At 57.4% G+C, this 17536-nt stretch overlaps 10 protein-coding genes across 10 annotated transcripts; 7 read left to right on the top strand and 3 right to left on the bottom strand.

Moving 5' to 3' along the window:
* The first annotated feature begins 144 nt into the window (after nucleotides 1-144).
* L226DRAFT_531864 (uncharacterized protein) lies at nucleotides 145-902 on the top strand. Its single transcript, XM_067680157.1, has 2 exons — nucleotides 145-206; nucleotides 267-902. Exons 1-2 carry the CDS (start codon nucleotides 183-185, stop codon nucleotides 594-596), a joined length of 354 nt encoding a protein of 117 aa, XP_067539094.1. The 5' UTR covers nucleotides 145-182; the 3' UTR covers nucleotides 597-902.
* A 1386-nt stretch (nucleotides 903-2288) lies between these two features.
* Nucleotides 2289-2855, top strand: L226DRAFT_295539 (uncharacterized protein). The gene has a single exon (XM_067673661.1). It carries the CDS (start codon nucleotides 2492-2494, stop codon nucleotides 2807-2809), a length of 318 nt encoding a protein of 105 aa, XP_067539093.1. The 5' UTR covers nucleotides 2289-2491; the 3' UTR covers nucleotides 2810-2855.
* Nucleotides 2856-3444, bottom strand: L226DRAFT_295540 (uncharacterized protein). Its single transcript, XM_067673662.1, has one exon. The coding sequence runs from the start codon at nucleotides 3391-3393 to the stop codon at nucleotides 2902-2904; it is 492 nt and encodes a 163-aa protein (XP_067539092.1). The 5' UTR covers nucleotides 3394-3444; the 3' UTR covers nucleotides 2856-2901.
* A 625-nt stretch (nucleotides 3445-4069) lies between these two features.
* Nucleotides 4070-4863, top strand: L226DRAFT_295486 (uncharacterized protein). The gene is made up of 3 exons (XM_067673660.1): nucleotides 4070-4191; nucleotides 4249-4542; nucleotides 4599-4863. Exons 2-3 carry the CDS (start codon nucleotides 4267-4269, stop codon nucleotides 4815-4817), a joined length of 495 nt encoding a protein of 164 aa, XP_067539091.1. The 5' UTR covers nucleotides 4070-4191; nucleotides 4249-4266; the 3' UTR covers nucleotides 4818-4863.
* Nucleotides 4864-5232: 369 nt separating this feature from the next.
* L226DRAFT_520829 (uncharacterized protein) lies at nucleotides 5233-6369 on the bottom strand (the record flags this gene model as incomplete). The annotated part of the gene is made up of 2 exons (XM_067678669.1): nucleotides 5233-5958; nucleotides 6019-6369. 2 exons carry the CDS (start codon nucleotides 6367-6369, stop codon nucleotides 5233-5235), a joined length of 1077 nt encoding a protein of 358 aa, XP_067539090.1.
* A 1059-nt stretch (nucleotides 6370-7428) lies between these two features.
* Nucleotides 7429-9168, top strand: L226DRAFT_457878 (uncharacterized protein; the record flags this gene model as incomplete). Its single annotated transcript, XM_067675407.1, has 7 exons — nucleotides 7429-7771; nucleotides 7843-7939; nucleotides 7997-8092; nucleotides 8172-8284; nucleotides 8466-8693; nucleotides 8754-8845; nucleotides 8917-9168. 7 exons carry the CDS (start codon nucleotides 7429-7431, stop codon nucleotides 9166-9168), a joined length of 1221 nt encoding a protein of 406 aa, XP_067539089.1.
* A 652-nt stretch (nucleotides 9169-9820) lies between these two features.
* Nucleotides 9821-11808, top strand: L226DRAFT_295441 (uncharacterized protein). Its single transcript, XM_067673659.1, has 3 exons — nucleotides 9821-10440; nucleotides 10716-11510; nucleotides 11568-11808. The coding sequence occupies exons 1-3, from the start codon at nucleotides 10138-10140 to the stop codon at nucleotides 11592-11594; spliced, it is 1125 nt and encodes a 374-aa protein (XP_067539088.1). The 5' UTR covers nucleotides 9821-10137; the 3' UTR covers nucleotides 11595-11808.
* A 511-nt stretch (nucleotides 11809-12319) lies between these two features.
* L226DRAFT_295297 (uncharacterized protein) lies at nucleotides 12320-13945 on the top strand. The gene is made up of 2 exons (XM_067673657.1): nucleotides 12320-12777; nucleotides 12844-13945. The coding sequence occupies exons 1-2, from the start codon at nucleotides 12427-12429 to the stop codon at nucleotides 13669-13671; spliced, it is 1179 nt and encodes a 392-aa protein (XP_067539087.1). The 5' UTR covers nucleotides 12320-12426; the 3' UTR covers nucleotides 13672-13945.
* L226DRAFT_295298 (uncharacterized protein) lies at nucleotides 13946-15814 on the top strand. The gene is made up of 2 exons (XM_067673658.1): nucleotides 13946-14665; nucleotides 14719-15814. Exons 1-2 carry the CDS (start codon nucleotides 14219-14221, stop codon nucleotides 15685-15687), a joined length of 1416 nt encoding a protein of 471 aa, XP_067539086.1. The 5' UTR covers nucleotides 13946-14218; the 3' UTR covers nucleotides 15688-15814.
* Nucleotides 15815-15922: 108 nt separating this feature from the next.
* Nucleotides 15923-16844, bottom strand: L226DRAFT_456759 (Caleosin-domain-containing protein; the record flags this gene model as incomplete). The annotated part of the gene is made up of 4 exons (XM_067675320.1): nucleotides 15923-16068; nucleotides 16133-16266; nucleotides 16322-16673; nucleotides 16733-16844. 4 exons carry the CDS (start codon nucleotides 16842-16844, stop codon nucleotides 15923-15925), a joined length of 744 nt encoding a protein of 247 aa, XP_067539085.1.
* Between the last annotated feature and the right edge of the window lie 692 nt (nucleotides 16845-17536).

The raw sequence follows: 17536 nt of genomic DNA, 5'->3' as shown, positions 1-17536 counted from the left end.
TCGCCTTTGAGACCTTCCAACCGTGTCTTAATGCTACTGTGAGTCAGCAGGCGTTCCGGGGACGCGTCGGACAGGAGCTTCGTAATGCTGCCAGGGGTGTTATATCAACCCAGCGTGCTGGAGCGGTGCGTACGTGCCTCTTGAGACTCCCTCCAGCTCTCACCTTCACAACAGGACGCTGCATGATGGTAGCTACTGACCAGCAGGTGAGCATTCACAAACTCACAGACCTTGGACGTGTTCTAACGCCCATCCACCACCGCCAGTCCAGTTCAACGTCATCCGCCAACACACAAACCCTTGAGTCTGGCATGGTCATGGACGACTCCAGCCAAAATCATACTCCTACGGCAGTAATCGTCCCGATCGTCATCGTCGCCGTCGCCCTGCTCATCCCCATCTGGCTCTGCTTGCGGAGGCTCCGCGCACCCGAACGCGTCATACCCCTGTATCGTCAAGAGGAGTCCGTCGAGAAACCCAAGCTCTGCGAGGTCGCGTTGATGGGCGGAGGGCACGGAGCCCCTGTGACCCACTCTCAGCCCGGGTGGCGCCGACTGAGGGTTAGTCCCCTGCCTCGAAACCCCTCCTGGAGTTGAATTGCAGCTAACCACGGGAGCCTCGATCGCTGTTCCAGCCCCTCTCCATCCACCAGCACTTGTATCAGGAGCTGCAAGACTCGGACCTATGCTGCCACAAGCGCACGAGTCGCTCCCTGTCTCCGAGCTCCAGACGGTCCAGTTCGCGACATTCCCGGACGGACTCGCTGGGGAGCATGTCTCAGCTGCGCGTCGGAGTCCTGATAGCAATGCCGTCTCCGCCCCTCAGTGGTCGGAAGTCCCCGGACGATGCTGTTCCGATGCCTGACTTGTGTCTTGGATTCAAGGACGTACACTTCTCGGGAGAACCTATGAAGTGAGCATGGCGTCCTACTAGGCGAGAAACATGGAGTTTACCACTGGTTGCCTGTATTGGGATTTTTCTGGCCCGGCGCAGTAGGTGAGTGCGATACGTGCGAGTACGAGTGTCCATGAAGTGACACTGACCATGCGTGAATAGGTGAATGAAGGAAGCCTTACTCGTCGCGGCCTGATTATTGCGGTGCAGAGTTGATACCCCTATGTCCTGAGTGGAGCTTGAGCTTCCTGCCGTCGCGTGAAGCAGCTATACCGACGTCTCGCTTCCTCGAACACTACATGCACCTTACCTGATAGTAGTTCTCAAGTATCGTTGGCATTATCTGGGATGGATTCATGAACCACATGATATGTTATGATACAATCAATCGTGTTGTTACGTCAATATTTGCGCCTATGTAATTTGCACACACTTGTATCTGTTACCACTGAGCAGTACGCTGGGCAGCCTCCCAAACCCTAACCTCCTCTGAGGCACATCCTGGCAGGCAGAGGATGAAATCACACGCAGAACACTGTCGTTCACTCGCAGGCCTAGGGCAGGTTTGATACAAAAATTCGCATTGTTAAGGCGACTAAATAATAAATACAGAATCCTGAGTACAGCGAGTAGTAGTCAGTCGTCACTGGACCTCTAAGTACCTTCAACCGTAAGCTTCGCATGCGATGAGGAACGCATCACCTCTAAGGCCCTGTTCGGTTGCTCTGGTAGGTTTCGGTTGGGTTTGGGTTTGCCCGCCAAAATTAGTAGACGCCGATAGAAGTAAACCTGCGATAAACCTGCAGGGCGAGAGGGTCTACTCCATTTTGGCGGGCAAACCGAAACCCAACCGAAACCCAGCAGAGCTACCGAACGGGGCCTAAGTGGGCTTCTTTTTCCGTCTGTGCTGTGGAGTCTGACAGCTGTAACCGTCGAGGTTGTGGGGTGTTGTCGACGACCACGGGGAGCCCTTCGTCGTCGACCTCCAGGAGTGTACGGAGTACCCAGCACGTAAGGTTCATCCAGTCCTCCAATCTGTGAAGGGTTCAGATGACGCAAGTCGGGGAGCGGAGGAAAGGGTAGAGGTGGCCTGAGGAGAGGATCGAGCGGGGAGAGGCGCGCGAACAACGGCCTGAAAAACCCAGGTAGAGTGCCTCTGTTAACGGATGCTCCATGTCCACCCCCATCCATTGCGAGTTCGCAGATCCGGGTGGGCACCCAGCTTGATCTGTGGATGGTTCATGTTGTGCGATGATGCAGCTATAGTAGAGGGTCTGGAGAGCGTATGATGGAGCGTGCGGTGGAGGCCCAGAAGCGTAGCGCCATCCTCAGGCACCACGGTGAAGCTGAGTGTGTGGCTGTACGGGTGTAGAGCTGAGGGTGTAGAGGAGGAGACGGCGGCGGCTAACAACAAATTGGACGTCGGAAGGAACCAGGGTTGGCCATGGCTGTGGAACTGTCGCAGGTCGCCGCTGCGTGGAGGTGCGAGGGATGTCAAGATGCGACACATGCATGTCGAAACCCAAAATGGGTCAGGACATGTCGCTTTAGGTCGGGGAGCCGTCGGACGACACCGTGTTGACATCCGGCCATCGTTATGCGGCCCCGGAAGACGTCGTGTCCGCCATCAAAACCGCCCCTCGCCTTGGTCCTGACCTCTTCTGATTGGTTTTCCTTGCAACACCAAACCGTAGCCGATACGGGACATCGTGACTGCGGAGTCTTCATCACTGCTGCAAATATCCGGGCTGAGTATCATGATCACACGTTGCAAACCAATTGGATAGGGTGTACTTACTTGAATGCCACCGCCCCTCGAAGCTGTCCATTGCCGGCACATGCAACCCTATACGGCTGTGCGATGGTGGTCTGCGGGGCCGCCAAGGGCAGTATGTCTGTCAAAGAAGGGCGTTGATGAGCACATCAGCCACAAATCAGGATCGCATCGGTGGGAAAAACCGCATACTGACACACGTCTTCGTCCTGACTTGTGAGACAACAGGAGCGCTATGTCGACGACGACCGCGGCTCCAGAGCACATGCGACGATAGGAAACGCCGGGGGGCAGACGCGATGCCGGAGTAGCTTGATGGATGCATCTCGGATGCGCACGGTCGGCGGGTAAACCACCCTGGAGTTGCACTGTGACACACGAAAGATGAGAGGAGTCAATATCACAGTCAATTGAGCGACATGCGACACACCGCGGCATACTTCGAGGGGAGTCATTCGCGCGTAAGAGGATCGGCGAGGTTCCTGCAATCCTTGAAGGAAGGAATGACGGGTGAACTCGGCGATCGGTAGGGCAGGTGTTGAGAAGTTTGTCTGTGAGAGATAGGTGAGAGTCCGAGTTGTGGATGTGAGGGTGGGCGGCGTCTCATGTTGGTGGGTCGAAGGAAGAGGGGTGGTGGGGGGAGGGCTCTGTAGCGGGGTGCTTTTATATCCAGCCCCAGACCCGCTTGAGCCGCAGTCGGAGCGTGTCCGCTGTGGCGGGAGCATTGTGCGGTGCTATGCAAAGCGGCTCAATTGTAGCCTATTTGGCGGCAAAAGCTGTGCTCATTTAGTTGCTCGCAATGCTCAGGACAAAGGATAAGCGAGCCGGTCTGTGCACATACCTTTGTGTGGCTCTGATAACGCAGCCTCCGGACCATGATTGCTAGCAGCTATGGTAACATCAAAATCCAAATTCTCATTGTGCCTGGAGCCGAGCTTTAGTCCACTCGCGAACAGCCATTCAATTGTTTCCTATCACTTACAGTTGCAATGAAAAGCGTTAGTAGCAGTACTGTGATTGTGATCTCAGTGGTCGGGGGTAAACGAGGCCCTGCAAGTTGACTTCAGCGACGTCTCCTCCGCCACGTGGGAGGCAGTGTTACACGCCCGATGTATCTGGTCACAAGGTCAGGTGCAACCTCTAGGGGCGCTTAACGGCCTCTCACGGCTTCAAGTTGAACTCATGTGGGACGTTCTCGTCCAGCCTCTTCGAGCTCCACAACGGCAGATGGTAACGGCCGCGGGCGAAGTCGTCACTTAGCGGCTAGCTCTCCGCATACGCTGTGAATCTCGACGGTCCCGCATGCTGATCGACCCCCGGATGGATGCACTCCAGACACCGACAACATGGCTTTCTCGGGCAAGTGAATATCATGGTATGTTGCGCAGTACAACGGGGCACCACTACTAACAGGGAGACAAGCAGGTCATCCCTCTCCGGCGCCCTTTCAAGTTGCAGTTTCAGTTCTGTCTTTGAGAGCGACTTTCCCGGCAGGAGCGGGGTCAGATTCGCACCTCGTTCAAGTGAGTGGGTTGAGGCTGTACCCTGTGCGGATGGATACTGAAAAGCTGATCTCATAGCGGCGTGACTTTGAAGAGATGGCTCACTTCAGCATCGTGGTGCCCGCCGTGATCGTCGGGGCCTTCATATTGTCCATGATGATCTGCCTGAGCTACCGCCGCAGACCGCCCGGTAATGCCGACACTGCCATGCTCCTGGCCGGGCTACTCGCCTCCATGCACCCGCAGCCGCGGATGTGGGAGGTCTACCTTGACGTGCCGTGCGATGATTCATCGAAATCGGTCACGGTGCTTTCAAAGCACGCCAGTACTGCTGCACCGACTCACGTGAAAGACTTTTGGGAAGAAATGATGGTGCGCAGAGTGCCGGTTTCCAATTGTGAAGCTGTTAGTTGACTGCTGGTGCGTAGCCCGTGGGCCTTCAGCCCGACGACGCTGTGAGCACGCGTACGATCGACTCCGAGCCTCCCCACTCCAATTGCAACACACGCGGCCGAAGCGCAAGTCTTATTCCTCATCGCCTCTCGGTGCTGATTGCTATGCCGTACTCCAAGACAAGCTTCCCGGGAATGGACCTGCCACCACTAGACATTGGAGTGGTATATGTACACGCAAATTCCGATGTCTGAACCATCTATACATTGTATGATACCCACCATCGCCACCATGTAAGTGCTACGGGACGTGAATCATGGACTCTGGAGCTTCGGAGCGCACGAATCATGACGACGAAGATAGAAGTAGGCCACCAAAGCATAACGTGAGATGTAATTCATGATGTAAATCATACGTGATGGAGACAGAGAGAGACAGAGACAGAGATAGAGATAGAGAGAGAAACTCAGACATGCATATGTACCGGAGCGTGTACCAAAGGTCCATCAGCTCTCACAACATGAATGTCCAATGCGCCAGAAGGAGGAAACCGAAACAAGGAGCACTAGAGCAGACGAGATAAGGGAAATCAAGGACGGACGGCCATGCGCCTGCCCCAACAGATGGAGACCACTCTGACTACCCTGGCGCTCGCTCGTAGGAGGAGGGCTAGTCGCAGTACACGCTATCGCTCGCAGCGAGTCGCGCAACGACCAGGGCCCGATGAGCCTCCGCGAATCGGGCAAACTCCGCCTTCGACGACCGGCTCGGCACATACGAGCCTACGCTCCTGCTCGGTTGCGGGATATCTCCTTGGGGGTCAAAAGAGGAATCGGGAGCGGTAGTAACGTCGCGGGCGGAAACGGAATCCTTGATGCCCGTGGGGATAGGGATGGTCAGGTCCCTGCAGAAGTCGTTCGCATCATGGTAGATGTCAGCCGCTGAGGACGTGACGGGCATGACGTCCACGCCCACTACACCGAGTCCGACTCGGGTGGGCAAGGTGGGCATGGTCTTGACTGACGCGACGTGCGCAGGCTGAGGCTCCGCTGGAGAGCGGAAGGCGACGGCGGGGAGTGGGGATGCCGCGAGCATCGGGGTGACGGGCATAGGCGTGTCCAGCTCGGACACGGTGGATGCGGGACTAGCACTGGCGGTTGAGCTGACGATCGTCGACGAGGAAGCGTCCGAGTCGGAAGCAGCGTCGAAGGGACGAACGACAATCTCGGGGACGACTGGTGCACGACGGGAGCCTGAGACGGACCTCTTCCACCAGCCTACGCGCTGCGACCGCTGAGAAGCGCGCTCCAGGTCCATCCTTGCCGCCGCCTGTGCCCTCTCCTCCACCTCGAGCTTGGCCTTGAGGACGTCCGCAACGGTGAACGGCTCAGGACGCTGGGCGTCTGCATCAGCACAGCCACGACGAGCAGAAAGATTAGTAAGAAGCTGACTGACCTTCGGCTTGCCCCAGAACATGACTGCCTCCAGGAACCGTTCACGACGAGGACGGAGGTGAGGGAGAGTCTGGAGTACAGGCCAGGGCAGCTCAGGTTCGGTGGTGCGAGACGAGGTGCGGGAGAAGAGGCCCGAGAAGGTGGACGAGCTCATATTGGTAGCGTCCTGACCTTCGACGTTGACCTGAGCTTTCCGGGTGTACTTGCGTACGACGAGGATACTGATAGAGATGGTGGCGATGACCGCGAGTAGTGCGACCACGATGACGACGATCGCGATGATGACTGGGGGCGTTAAGAACGTCGCAGAGTCCGACGGGGTAGCGGTAGAGGCAATGGAGACCGGGGCCATCGTGCTTGATTATGTCGATGTTGAGCGCGACTGCGGTCTGCGGCTGACGGGTAAGAGACGCGTTTCGATGGAAAGCAGGGAGGAGGGCGCTGCATATGCGCGGCTCAAATATCTCGTTCGAGGCTGACCGGAGAGCCTTGGGCGGAATGTCCGTTCTTGGTGCCGCTGCCTTCGTCGGCACTGTTGCAATCGAGCCTGGCTATGATCACGCATCGAGCGACAACTTCCAATGTCACGCGTGGATTTCTTCCACAGATTGAGGTCCTGGAGGATCAGAAATCGGTACTGTTGTAATCGAGCCTATCTGTTGCGTCGGGGTACAAGTCGGGACGATGACCCGCAGGTCTGTGCAGACGTTCGGTGGAGAATCCAACCCGGACCAGTAACAACGATTCTGCAAGACCATGAACGGCCAATGTACGTCAGCGTAGTCTATAGAGCACATATACTCATGCTAGTACTCACACAGCAACTTCATCCAGACAACCGTCCCCTCTAACCACTCAAGAGTGCCAACAGCATGGAGGGCACATACATGCAAGAGTGAGGAGTATTGTACTCACTAGTCGCCGACGATCAAGGCCAGGAAAGTTTGCATACAATCACCGTCTCGACCGTAAACCCAACGGGCCACGGAGGACACTACCTCTATGTCATTCACATCTGTCGTCTTGAGTGCGTCACGATAACATACACACGTTTGTGTGAACACCGCCCATGTGGCCAGGCCGCCCGCCTCTTGCACCGGCGTGCACGGCGATCATCCTAGCCGAACGCCTTCAAGTTTTCCTAGACGAGAGGTACAAGGGGAGGAGAAAATCAGAGGGTTCCTGGACTGCCATAGGAGGGGTCGATGTTGAGTCGTGTAACATTCGCAGCGAGGTCATCGTCCGCGACAGCGACGGCGAGGAAAGAGGCGGGTGGGAGGCGCTAGCACGGGCGCTAGCCGTGTCGACCGGTTGCTGTGATCCAGCGCCTGGTCTTGTACTACCACATTCTCTTCCTTCCCCGCCATCCCATCCTCCTCCATCTACTCCTACCCCTGCCGCACCGCCCGGCATGCTGCCTCCGCTCGTGCTCCCCCTCACGCTCCTTTACTCGCTCCTCGCCGCGCCCGCGGTGCTCGCAGGGGACGTGCCCTGGCTGCAAGCGTGCAACCCTGCGCACCAGAAACTGCAGGAGGGCACGTACCAGTTCCAGACGGACTGCGATGCAATGACCTACTGTGCCAGCAACTCGACGTGCGCCCTGCGCGGGTGCCGCTCGGACGACTTTCCGTTCGGGTACAGCTCGAACGTGACGATCCCGGACAAGTGCCCCAAGGGCATGTTCTGCCCCGACGAGCAGGATTCGTGCCAGGCACTGCTCTCCGTTGGGAGCGCGTGTCAGTTCAACCGCGATGGTGAGTGCTCCCTGCGTTCTTGTCGTTGTGTGGAGGAACAGTGGAGGCCGACGAGTGTTCTGCGATTGAAGACGAATGCGAGGGCCCGCCGAACTTCAAGGAGCTTGCGGACACGACTGGCTTCGGGCTGAACGTGAACGGTTCGATCTGCCTCAACAACGTCTGCATGTACGTCTCTCTCGTTCTCTCGGCGGTGTAGTGTGGGTCCGAATGACATCCTTTCAGGTGGGCGAACGTCACGGTCGGTCTGCCCTGCGTCGTGCAGAACACCGCATACACCGCGTATGGTCCGGACGGCGAGTTTGTCGACATCGTCTCCAGGTGAGCTTCATCATTCCTTCTCCTTCGGATCTTTCGATCGCTGGGTCCTCTTTCTCGCCTCTGTTGGCTTGGGTGGCAGGGAACTTCGCCTCGAAGTCATCGAGAATGACACTCGGCTTTGCCAAGTCGGCGCCTGTGCCCAGACCCGAGATCATGGCGTTTATGGAATTCGTCGTGAAGGGTCGATGCGCGGTGGTATGGCTCGGAGTTGTCTGCGATCATTCTGCCTCTTGGCGTCGCAGGCAGATGCTTTGCAGTTGTGAGAGCTCATCTCGATGCGTCGGCGAGAATTCCCTGAGGATTGTAGGCGTCCATGTGCGTCACTGAGGGACTTCCTTGCCTTGCCAACGGACTGGACAGGTACATGCAGGAGAGGTACTAATGAAATATGCGTATAGGGGTAACTGCAAGGTCGGGCTCTACTGCGACGCGCAACAGCTGGTTTGCGTTCAGACAAAGGCGATTGGCGAGACATGCGATGCGGACAAGGAGTGCTCGACGTACAACTGCTTGGCCGACGGTACGTGCGGGCGGACAACAGACACCCCGGTCAAGGTTGGCGTCTGGGTGTACATTGTCGTCGCCATTTGCATTTTCGGAGGTACGTCGTCAATATATCAGTCGGCATGGGTCCGTTGTATCATGTTAATACGATGCTCAGGTATGATTGGTACCTTGATCGCTCTGTACTTCGTGCACAGAAAGGACCGTACGGCCGAGCACGAGAAACGCCTGCAGTACTGGCGCGAGCAGGTACGTCATCGCCTTCCTTTCTCTTCCTCTTCCCGTATCCGCAGTTTAGCTAACCCGGTTGCGCTTCGCAGAACGCATTCCGGCAAAACATTCTCCAGATGCAGGAGACGGCACGGCACTCGCTCATGTCGTACACGCCTGGGGGCAGCCCGCGGAGCAGCCAGATGATCCCGTCCGAGGACTCGGTTGGACCGATGACGCACGGGGCGAACAAGGCGAGCGCGCTGCGGTACTATGTGTCGGACGACGGGTCGCAGATGGACGACCGATCAGACGAGGACCTGATGATGCGCAAGCGGGACCCGAACCCAGGGCGGTTCTGAGTGTACGCGAGCGTTATTCCAGCCTGGCTTGTGCGGTGCGATATGGATGTTGCTTCATTCTTCTGCCTCCGATACGAACGCGCTCACTCTACTAGACATTCTTGGATTGCTCGGATGCGCTAAGCGCACGAGGACCGTGGTATATTGGACTCACTAGTGTCTCTGCCGTAGGTTTGGTAGACACAGAGCGAGATGCCTGCACCCTCCCAACCCCACCCCATCCCCTCCCCACTTCCCCTGTCCCATCACCCGACTACCCTGCAGCGTGCCTTTCCCGCCCACCCGCATCACGTCCTAGCCTACTCTCCTCCTCTTCCTTACGCTTACGTTGCAGGATGACGAACGCCACACTTTTCTCCCTCTGCTAGTTATGTATGCATGTAGCGTATGGTCGAGTAATTGACTAGCGCTGCGCCCGGTCTCTGCAGTCGTTTCGCTCGTTTGTCTTGGCAGTGTATCGCAGGAATACGCGTACGAATATATACCACACGCTTGTATAGCTCCTTCTCGCCCTCCTGTCCCGCCCTGCGGTGTTTGAGCGGTGTGAAGCGTTCGAAGGAGGACAGCCCGACGGCGGGCTGGAGACGCGTGCAGTGCCCAAAATAGCAAGGGAACGGTGCAAGGCACCGTGGCCGACGAGCCCTCCGCAACCAGACTCCACCCAGACCAGACGCTGCACTTCTCCCGCTCACGCTCCCCGTTCCCGCGACTCCCATTCATCCCGACGACGACGACGACGAGCACTTGTACTGCGCAGCACGCGCGCATACACCCACTCACCCACGCACACGCACACGCACGCCGGCCGAACAGCAATCTCGTCTGCGGCCTTTTCAGCCCTAGACCTCTCACAACTCACGACAACAGAGATCGGACAGCCTCAGACTTGACGACCTCCACGAGCACTCTCTCTTGATCTACCCACCGACTGTGTACTAGCACCGACCACTGCGGACGATCCGCGCCGCGATGACCAGCTCGCCCCAGCCGTTGCCTTCTCTCCCGCCCTCGCCGAGCAGCGAACACGCCCCGGTACCTCTTCCGGCTCCGAAGAAGAACGAGGAGGATATTGCGCAGGTATGGCACGAAGACGAGCCTACAATTACCGATGCCCACCATCTGCACCCGCACGCGAGGAAGAAGGGCGGGAAGGGCAAGGAGCGGGCAGGAAGCGAGAGTAACGAGGACGATGAGGAGGACTCGGAGAGCGCTGCGGCCGCGGGATATCCGCCGACGAAGGAGGAGGAGGCAGAGTCCAGGAGGGTGGCAGAGGTACGTACTCTCTCTGACTTGTGTCATATGCGTTCTTGCGAGTCCGGCTGCGCCAAGTCGCTTGCTTCCTGGTCTCGGAGCCCCGATATTTGCCGTGAACCTGTGTTGCTGTCCTATATGCGCTCCGTGTTCGTCTTGCGTCAGAGTACGCAGGACGTGCCTAACACGGCCCCGGCATGCCATGCGTCTGCAAAGCCCCGAGGCTCGCCGCGCCTCTGTTCATTCTATGCCTCGTGCGCTCCGATCCGTGGCTCACCTCCGCCTGAACATTACAGAACCTTCGCCGGTGGGAAATCGCCGAACGCCAGAGACGGAAGATTGCGCGCGAGTCCGCGTCTGCGGCCCCTACAAGTACAACGGGAGGACTAGGCAACGCCCCTTCGCTCCTTGCAGACCTCTTCCGACGAGACTCGCGCAAAGTCCCGCTTGGCGGTGTCGGCACGCACCAACAACTATCTACGACTGACAAGGACACCGAGAGCGTGCCTCTAGAGGAACTCGACACACCCTCCGCTGACCGACTGTCGTTCTCTCCCTCCCCTGGTCCCCCGACGCCCGAACCCGAGAATCCATTCGAGACGCCGAACCCATCCCGGACATCGCTGAACGTCCCCGCACAGTCTGCAGTCATGACCGAGTCCGATACCGTCCCTGAGGAGGTCACTGGGTCGGGACCGAGTTCGGCGAAGGCGAAGAATCTCGATGTACAACATCCGCCGACGCTGCAGGCATCCTCGTCCTTAACCCCAGCTCCGGGCGCGAGCAAGGGCAAGGGCCAAGGCCATGGGAAGAAGAGGAGATCACAACGTCCACCTCCACCACCACAGCCACTCGACCTCCCGCCGCCCCGAGATCCACCACCGCGCATGGATGAGCCCAATGCGACCAAGCCCCCAGAGCCGGTCGCGCCGCCGTCTGTAGAGTCGTCAAGAAACGCAAGCTTGGAAGAGGAGAGGGAGGCGGCGGCGGCGACGGAGAGCCCGAAGCAGGTGGATCTGCCCCCGGTGAGGTGGTGGCATGAGTGGTTGTGCGGGTGTGGGGAGGGCCCGGATCGGGGCGGAGACAACCAGGTACGTCGTCTTCCGTCTTCAGTGTTGATTGAAAAGGGATCTGACTGGAATATGCAGGCTGGGCGCACGAATCCATTTGAGTGAGCCAGGCTGTATCGCATATCGTCATGCTTCTCCCCTCCCATGCGTTCTCGGTCCTATTCTTGCCACCCCCGCACCCACTGTCGTTTGCGCGATCGCATGCGTTTGGTTTTTCCGGACCGTTTTGCAGCTCATTATTCGCAGTTTTTTCTGTGCACATGGACGTTCGATTTACATGTCGTATGGTTATCCCCTGTCCCCGTCTCCGCCGTTCATTCGTGCGTCGTCGTCGCATCGCATCTTGCAGCATACTACTACCCAGTACACCGCCTCAGAACGTGAAAGTGAACGTTGGTCATAATGTAACGTTGGTGTTGCAACGCCTACTTACCGCTAGGCATTTGCTAGCAGTGACTAGCCAATGAGTATAGCTCTACCGGACGCCAGAGGATGCTCGGTGAGTGGTATGTGCAACTGACGTACTCTACTAGTGTTCCCGTTACCCCACAACTTCCGAGGGTCGCCTGCCCCCGTCCATCGGATATGAGTAGAGACACGAGCTCGATAACGTGGTATGTCTTGCTCCTCATTCGCATCGCCGTATCCTCACCGATTTCTGGTCTTCCAGGACCTCAATTTGGGGAAGAAATCCACGCGTGACATTGGAAGTTGTCGCTTAATGCGTGATCATAGCCAGGCTCGATTGCAACAGTGCCGACGAAGGCAGCGGCACCAAGAACGGACATTCCGCCCAAGGCTCTCCGGTCAGCCTCGAACGAGATATTTGAGCCGCGCATATGCAGCGTCGCCCTCCTCCCTGCTTTCCATCGAAACGCGTCTCTTACTCGCCAGTCGTACACCGCAGTCGCCCTCAACATCGACATAATCAAGCACGATGGCCCCGGTCTCCATTGCCTCTACCGCTACCCCGTCGGACTCGGCGACGTTCTTCACGCCCCCAGTCATCATCGCAATTGTGGTCATCATAGTCGCCCTACTCGCGGTCATCGCCACCATCTCTATCAGTATCCTCGTCGTACGCAAGTACACCCAGAAAGGTCAGGTCAACGTCGAAGGTCAGGACGCTACCAAGATGAGCTCGTCCACCTTCTCGGGCCTCTTCGCCCGGACCTCGTCACGCACCACCGAACCTGAGCTGCCCTGGCCTGTACTCCAGACTCTCCCCCACCTCCGTCCTTGTCGTGAACGGTTCCTGGAGGTAGTCATGTTTTGGCGCAAACCCAAGGTCAGTACTTCAGTCTTGAGCTTCATTCTTTCTCGTCGGCGTGGCTGTGCTGATGCAGACGCCCAGCGTCCTGAGCCGTTCACCGTCGCGGACGTCCTCAAGGCGAAGCTCGAGGTGGAGGAGAGGGCGCAGGCGGCGGCAAGGGCGGACCTTGAGCATGCTTCTCAGCAATCGCAGCGCGTAGGCTGGTGGAAGAGGTCTGTCTCAGGCTCTCGCCGTGCACCAGTCGTCCCCGAGATTGTCGTTCGTTCCTTCGACGCTGCTTCCGACTCGGACGCTTCCTCGACGACAACTGTCAGCCCCACCGCCAGTCCGGCGTCCACCATCTCCACCCTGGACACGCCTATGCCCATCATCCCGATGCTCGCGGCATCCCCACTCCCCGCCGTCGCCTTCCGCTCTCCAACCGAGCCTCAGCCTGCGCACGTCGCGTCAGTCAAGACCGTGCCCACCTTGCCCACCCGAGTCGGACTCGGTGTAGTGGGCGTGGACGCCATGCCCGCCACGTCCTCAGCGGCTGGCATCTACCACGACGCGAACGACTTCTGCAGGGACCTGACTATCCCTATCCCCACGGGCATCAAGGATTCAATCTCCGCCCGCGACGTTACCACCGCTCCCGACTCCTCTTTTGACCCTCACGGAGGTACGCTCCCCCCAGCAGGAGTGTGGGCTCGTATGTGCCGAGCCGGTCGTCGAAGGCGGAGTTTGCCCGGTTCGCGGAGGCTCATCGGGCCCTGGTCGTTGCGCGACTCGCTGCGAGCGATAGCGTGTACGGCGACTAGCCCCCCTAGAGTCCTCCTCGCGAGCGCCAGGGTAGTCAGAGTGGTCTCCGTCTGCCGGGCAGGCGCATGGTCGTCCGTCCTTGATATCCCTTCTCCTTATCCGCTCTAGTGTCTATTGCTCCTTGTTGAAGTTTCCTTGTTCTACCCCACTGGACATTCATCTTGTGAGAGCTGATGGACCTTTGGTACACGCTCCGGTACATGTGCATGTCTGAGTCTCTCTCTTTCTCTCTCTCTCTTCTCTCTTGCTTGTGCTCTTGATTGCATATCATCCCATCTCACGATACACCCTAATCTCTATGTCTCTCTCAATCTGGTTCCCAGGTTTCCTCTCATCATATATCGTATAAACAATACTTCACATTTCGTTCATTCTATCATCACCATCCTCATCACCATGCATCTTTCATCCTCCCGCGACCAGACTTACATTGCGTACTTGTGGATAAGAAGCGGAAGGCGGTCTCGATTGTGATCCATAAGCTACGCACATATCAGCCTACAGTGGCTGACCTCTGTCAACCTCCACTCCCCAGGGTATACAAGTGGGGGAATCACACACTCTCCTCGTCATCCGTGCTTGTCCACATTCCTCACACATCCCTGCGTCGTCTCCCCAGTACTAGTCACTCATTACATCCCCACTATCCTTCACTATGTCACCAGCAGCTCCGTCTCCGCTCACTGTCCTTACTTCACCTAACGCGATATTCCCAGGCACGACGTTCACGCCGCCGACGATTGTGGCCCTGATCCTCCTCCTGCTGTTGACCGCCTTCATCTTCGGGACCCTCCTTGTCTTCGCACTCCGCCGCCGACGCTCCGGGACGCCTGCGAGCACCGACACGCAGGAGGCTAGCTTCCTGGACTTGGAGGCTGGCAGCAAGAAAAGCCCGTTCTTCGAGGTCGTCGACAATCATGGCGCTCACTCGTCTCGCTCTGTCTGGTCCACGATAACTGGCTCCGATGTTGGATCAAGATCGCGCACTATGGAGCCGGAGCTGCCGTGGCCTGTGTACACCGTCCTTCCCCACCTACGTCCGAAGGAACCCCTCCACTGTCGGGTACTCAAGGCGCTGGTCTTCTGGGGGAGGGAAAGCAAGGTCAGCCTCCAGCTTCTCTCTCGTCATGCGCGTACTCATGGAGACAACCCTAGTGCGAACCGTTCACAGTTGCCGACGTGCAGCGCGCCAAGGAGCACCTCGAGAGTGAACAACCTCTTTCACCACTGTCCGCACCCGCGCGCTCGCGTATCTGGACCGAAGCATGGCACAAGCTTCTCTCACTATTCAGAGGCAAGCTTCCCGAGATCGTCATTCACCCGTGCGACGGTAGCCCCTCGTTTCCCTATGTCGAGGACCTGGACCGTACGCCTTCATCACTGCGCGAGCGTCGTCTGCTGGCGCGATGCGAGGCGGCTCTTGATCTCGACTTCGATCCTTGCCCTGAATCCGCCGATCCTCAGGCCAGTATGCCGACTTCACTCATTGCAATTGACGAGGCGTCCTCCGCGTCATTCCACGACGAAGGTGCCTTTGCTGATTTCTCGGTCCCGATGAGGCCGTCGACTCCTCTCGGGATGGCATCAACGGACGAGCCAGCGAGCAACATCGATGCATCCTCCGCCCAGAGCCACAGCCATGTCGCGGTCGGAGCTTCGCAGTCCGGTATTGACCTTGAAGTCCTGGTGTCATGCTTCCCTAGGGATGAACCCTTTCCTCCGATGCTCCAGGGGTTCGACGAGTCCTCCTCAACATTCTCCATCCACCCGCCATCCACATTCCCGGAAGGGCAACCCGAGAGTGCCCCGTCCAACTCCTCCAGCGAGAGCTCCGTCGCCGATATCATCTCCCTGCTTGAGGAAGTCTCTGCGGACTCTTCCTCAAGCTCGGAATCGCTGTCTATCAAGACGAGCTTCAGCGACGACTCCGTCATCCTCCAATCGTCGAAGCGCAAGCGCTTCTGCGGGGTCTTCAAGCGCGTCAGCCTCCAGTCTTTGGATCTGGACTTGGACTTGGACGCGGATAAAGAGTGCGACTTCAGCAGGTCGACGTACTATGACGTTCTGGGCGAGTACGGCGGCGGGCGTGCGAGGGACTCGGTCGCTTCTGTGGACTCGCTTTGAGGCTTCTCTGTCACGTGCTCCGGACTTGGACTCGGACTCCAGTTGACAATTATTGACATCCGAGTAGGGTTGCGGCGTGTACTCAGTCACTTCGAATTGCATCATACTTTTCTCTCTCTTATGACGCATCAAGGTGGGAACGCCTGACGATGGTATACGATACAAGCTACTGAACAAGAGTCACGGTAGACTGTTGAAGCGGTGGGTCTATGTACGGAAACGAATGCCATGACCTTCATTCCCCTTTCTTTTCCGCACCCACTGCTATCTTACTATTCCTCTCTGCAATTTCGTAGAAGAGCCTGCCCTCAAACAAGCGTCGCACGTCCTCCTTCGGCAGCTTCCCGTCCTTTGGCCCGACCATAAAGAACAGCGCCATCCCTGGGATGTGGTGGGTCAATCAGATACTGGATATGCGAGTGGACACGGTGAAAATATGACTTACACTCTGCATACGCTGCGAACCTCCCGACCAGATCTGCAAGTAACCGCTGGCCGCGCAGCCCGTTGGAAATATCGGCCTTCGTCAAGCTATCTTTCTCGGGTGCAGAAGAATACTTCTGGAAGAAGTCCTCAAACCTATCATGAAAATGTGAGCACACTCCCAATTTATCCAGGATGACAATGCGCTCACTTCTGCGGGATGAATCGTCCCTCGTTGTCGAAAGCACCCGTGTCGCTGCCATGCTTGATCTTGTGGATGTTACGCACGTACATCCTGAAGCACGGGTCCGGAAGATAGCCATCCACAGTCACGTACGACAAGGCAGCATGGAGGCCAATGAAAGCGATGGTGCTGGCGAGGACGTTGAACCCGAGTGCCCTGAAGCCTCGATAGGTATCAAGTGGCCAGATCACGCCGTCGCTGTCGTGGTCGAAGAAGTTGACGTGGGCCTCGAGGACGGTCTGGTGGGCATGAGCTGCTGCCCATGCTTGGGAGCCTTCCGGGGTGTCAAGGGATGGCGCGAGGTTCGCACGAGCGGTGCCTGGGATTGTGCTCTCGGTGAGTTCGGTCACCCTGTGAGAGACACGGCTGGTGGCATACCAGGATTCGGCAGACGTTCATTCTGCTCAGAAGTGGGGTTGTATACGGGCCGCTCTACGGTGAGAGGAGCTTCGAGGATACCCGTTTGAACGCCGTCAAGCTTCGTGGCCATGGTGCACAAGATGCTGGCAGGAGAAGGATGAGTGGGTGCGAGACTCACCTCTCACTTCATTTATACCTCTCGAGCGTACGGCACCCGTGATGGCTATGCTAATTGTAGGTCATGCACGGTGTTTCACGGTTGTCGAGCAACGCTGGTGCGTGAGACGCCCCTCAGCAGTCAAGTTCATAACCGAACTACAGTGCTTTACAAAACTGTTTCCAGAAATTGTGCTCTGGCGCTATTTCGATAATATCTCCGTAACGCGTAACCCTATTAACATGATTCAATTTGCGTTCGATTGCAGTGTTTCTTGGCTTTCCAACGATATATAATATGTGCGATTTCGATAACTTTGGACCGAGATAATATTCAATCTTTGACCACACCTCCTGGAAACAGTTCTGTAACGGGCACTGATCCTTGATCCAATCCAATATTCTAGTACTTTGTGTAGCCCCCCTTGGCCTCCAACACAGCCTTAATCCTAGCAGGCATGCTCTCCACCAACTTCTGGCACTCCTGCACTGAGATTGCCTCCCACTCCACCTGAACCCTCTCTCACAACTCCTTCATGGACGTCGGAGGCCTCTCGTATGCGGCAAGCTTCCGTTTGAGGTTACCCCAGAGATGCTCGATGGGGTTGAGGTCTGGAGACTGTGGGGGCCACTCCATGACTTGAATCTTGTTCTCCTTGAAGCACC

This window comes from Lentinus tigrinus (assembly GCF_003813185.1).
Source record: "Lentinus tigrinus ALCF2SS1-7 unplaced genomic scaffold L226scaffold_5, whole genome shotgun sequence".
Lineage (NCBI taxonomy): Eukaryota > Fungi > Basidiomycota > Agaricomycetes > Polyporales > Polyporaceae > Lentinus > Lentinus tigrinus.
The sequence above is the reverse complement of the archived record's forward strand: the minus strand, read 5'-3'. Positions and strand labels throughout refer to the sequence as shown.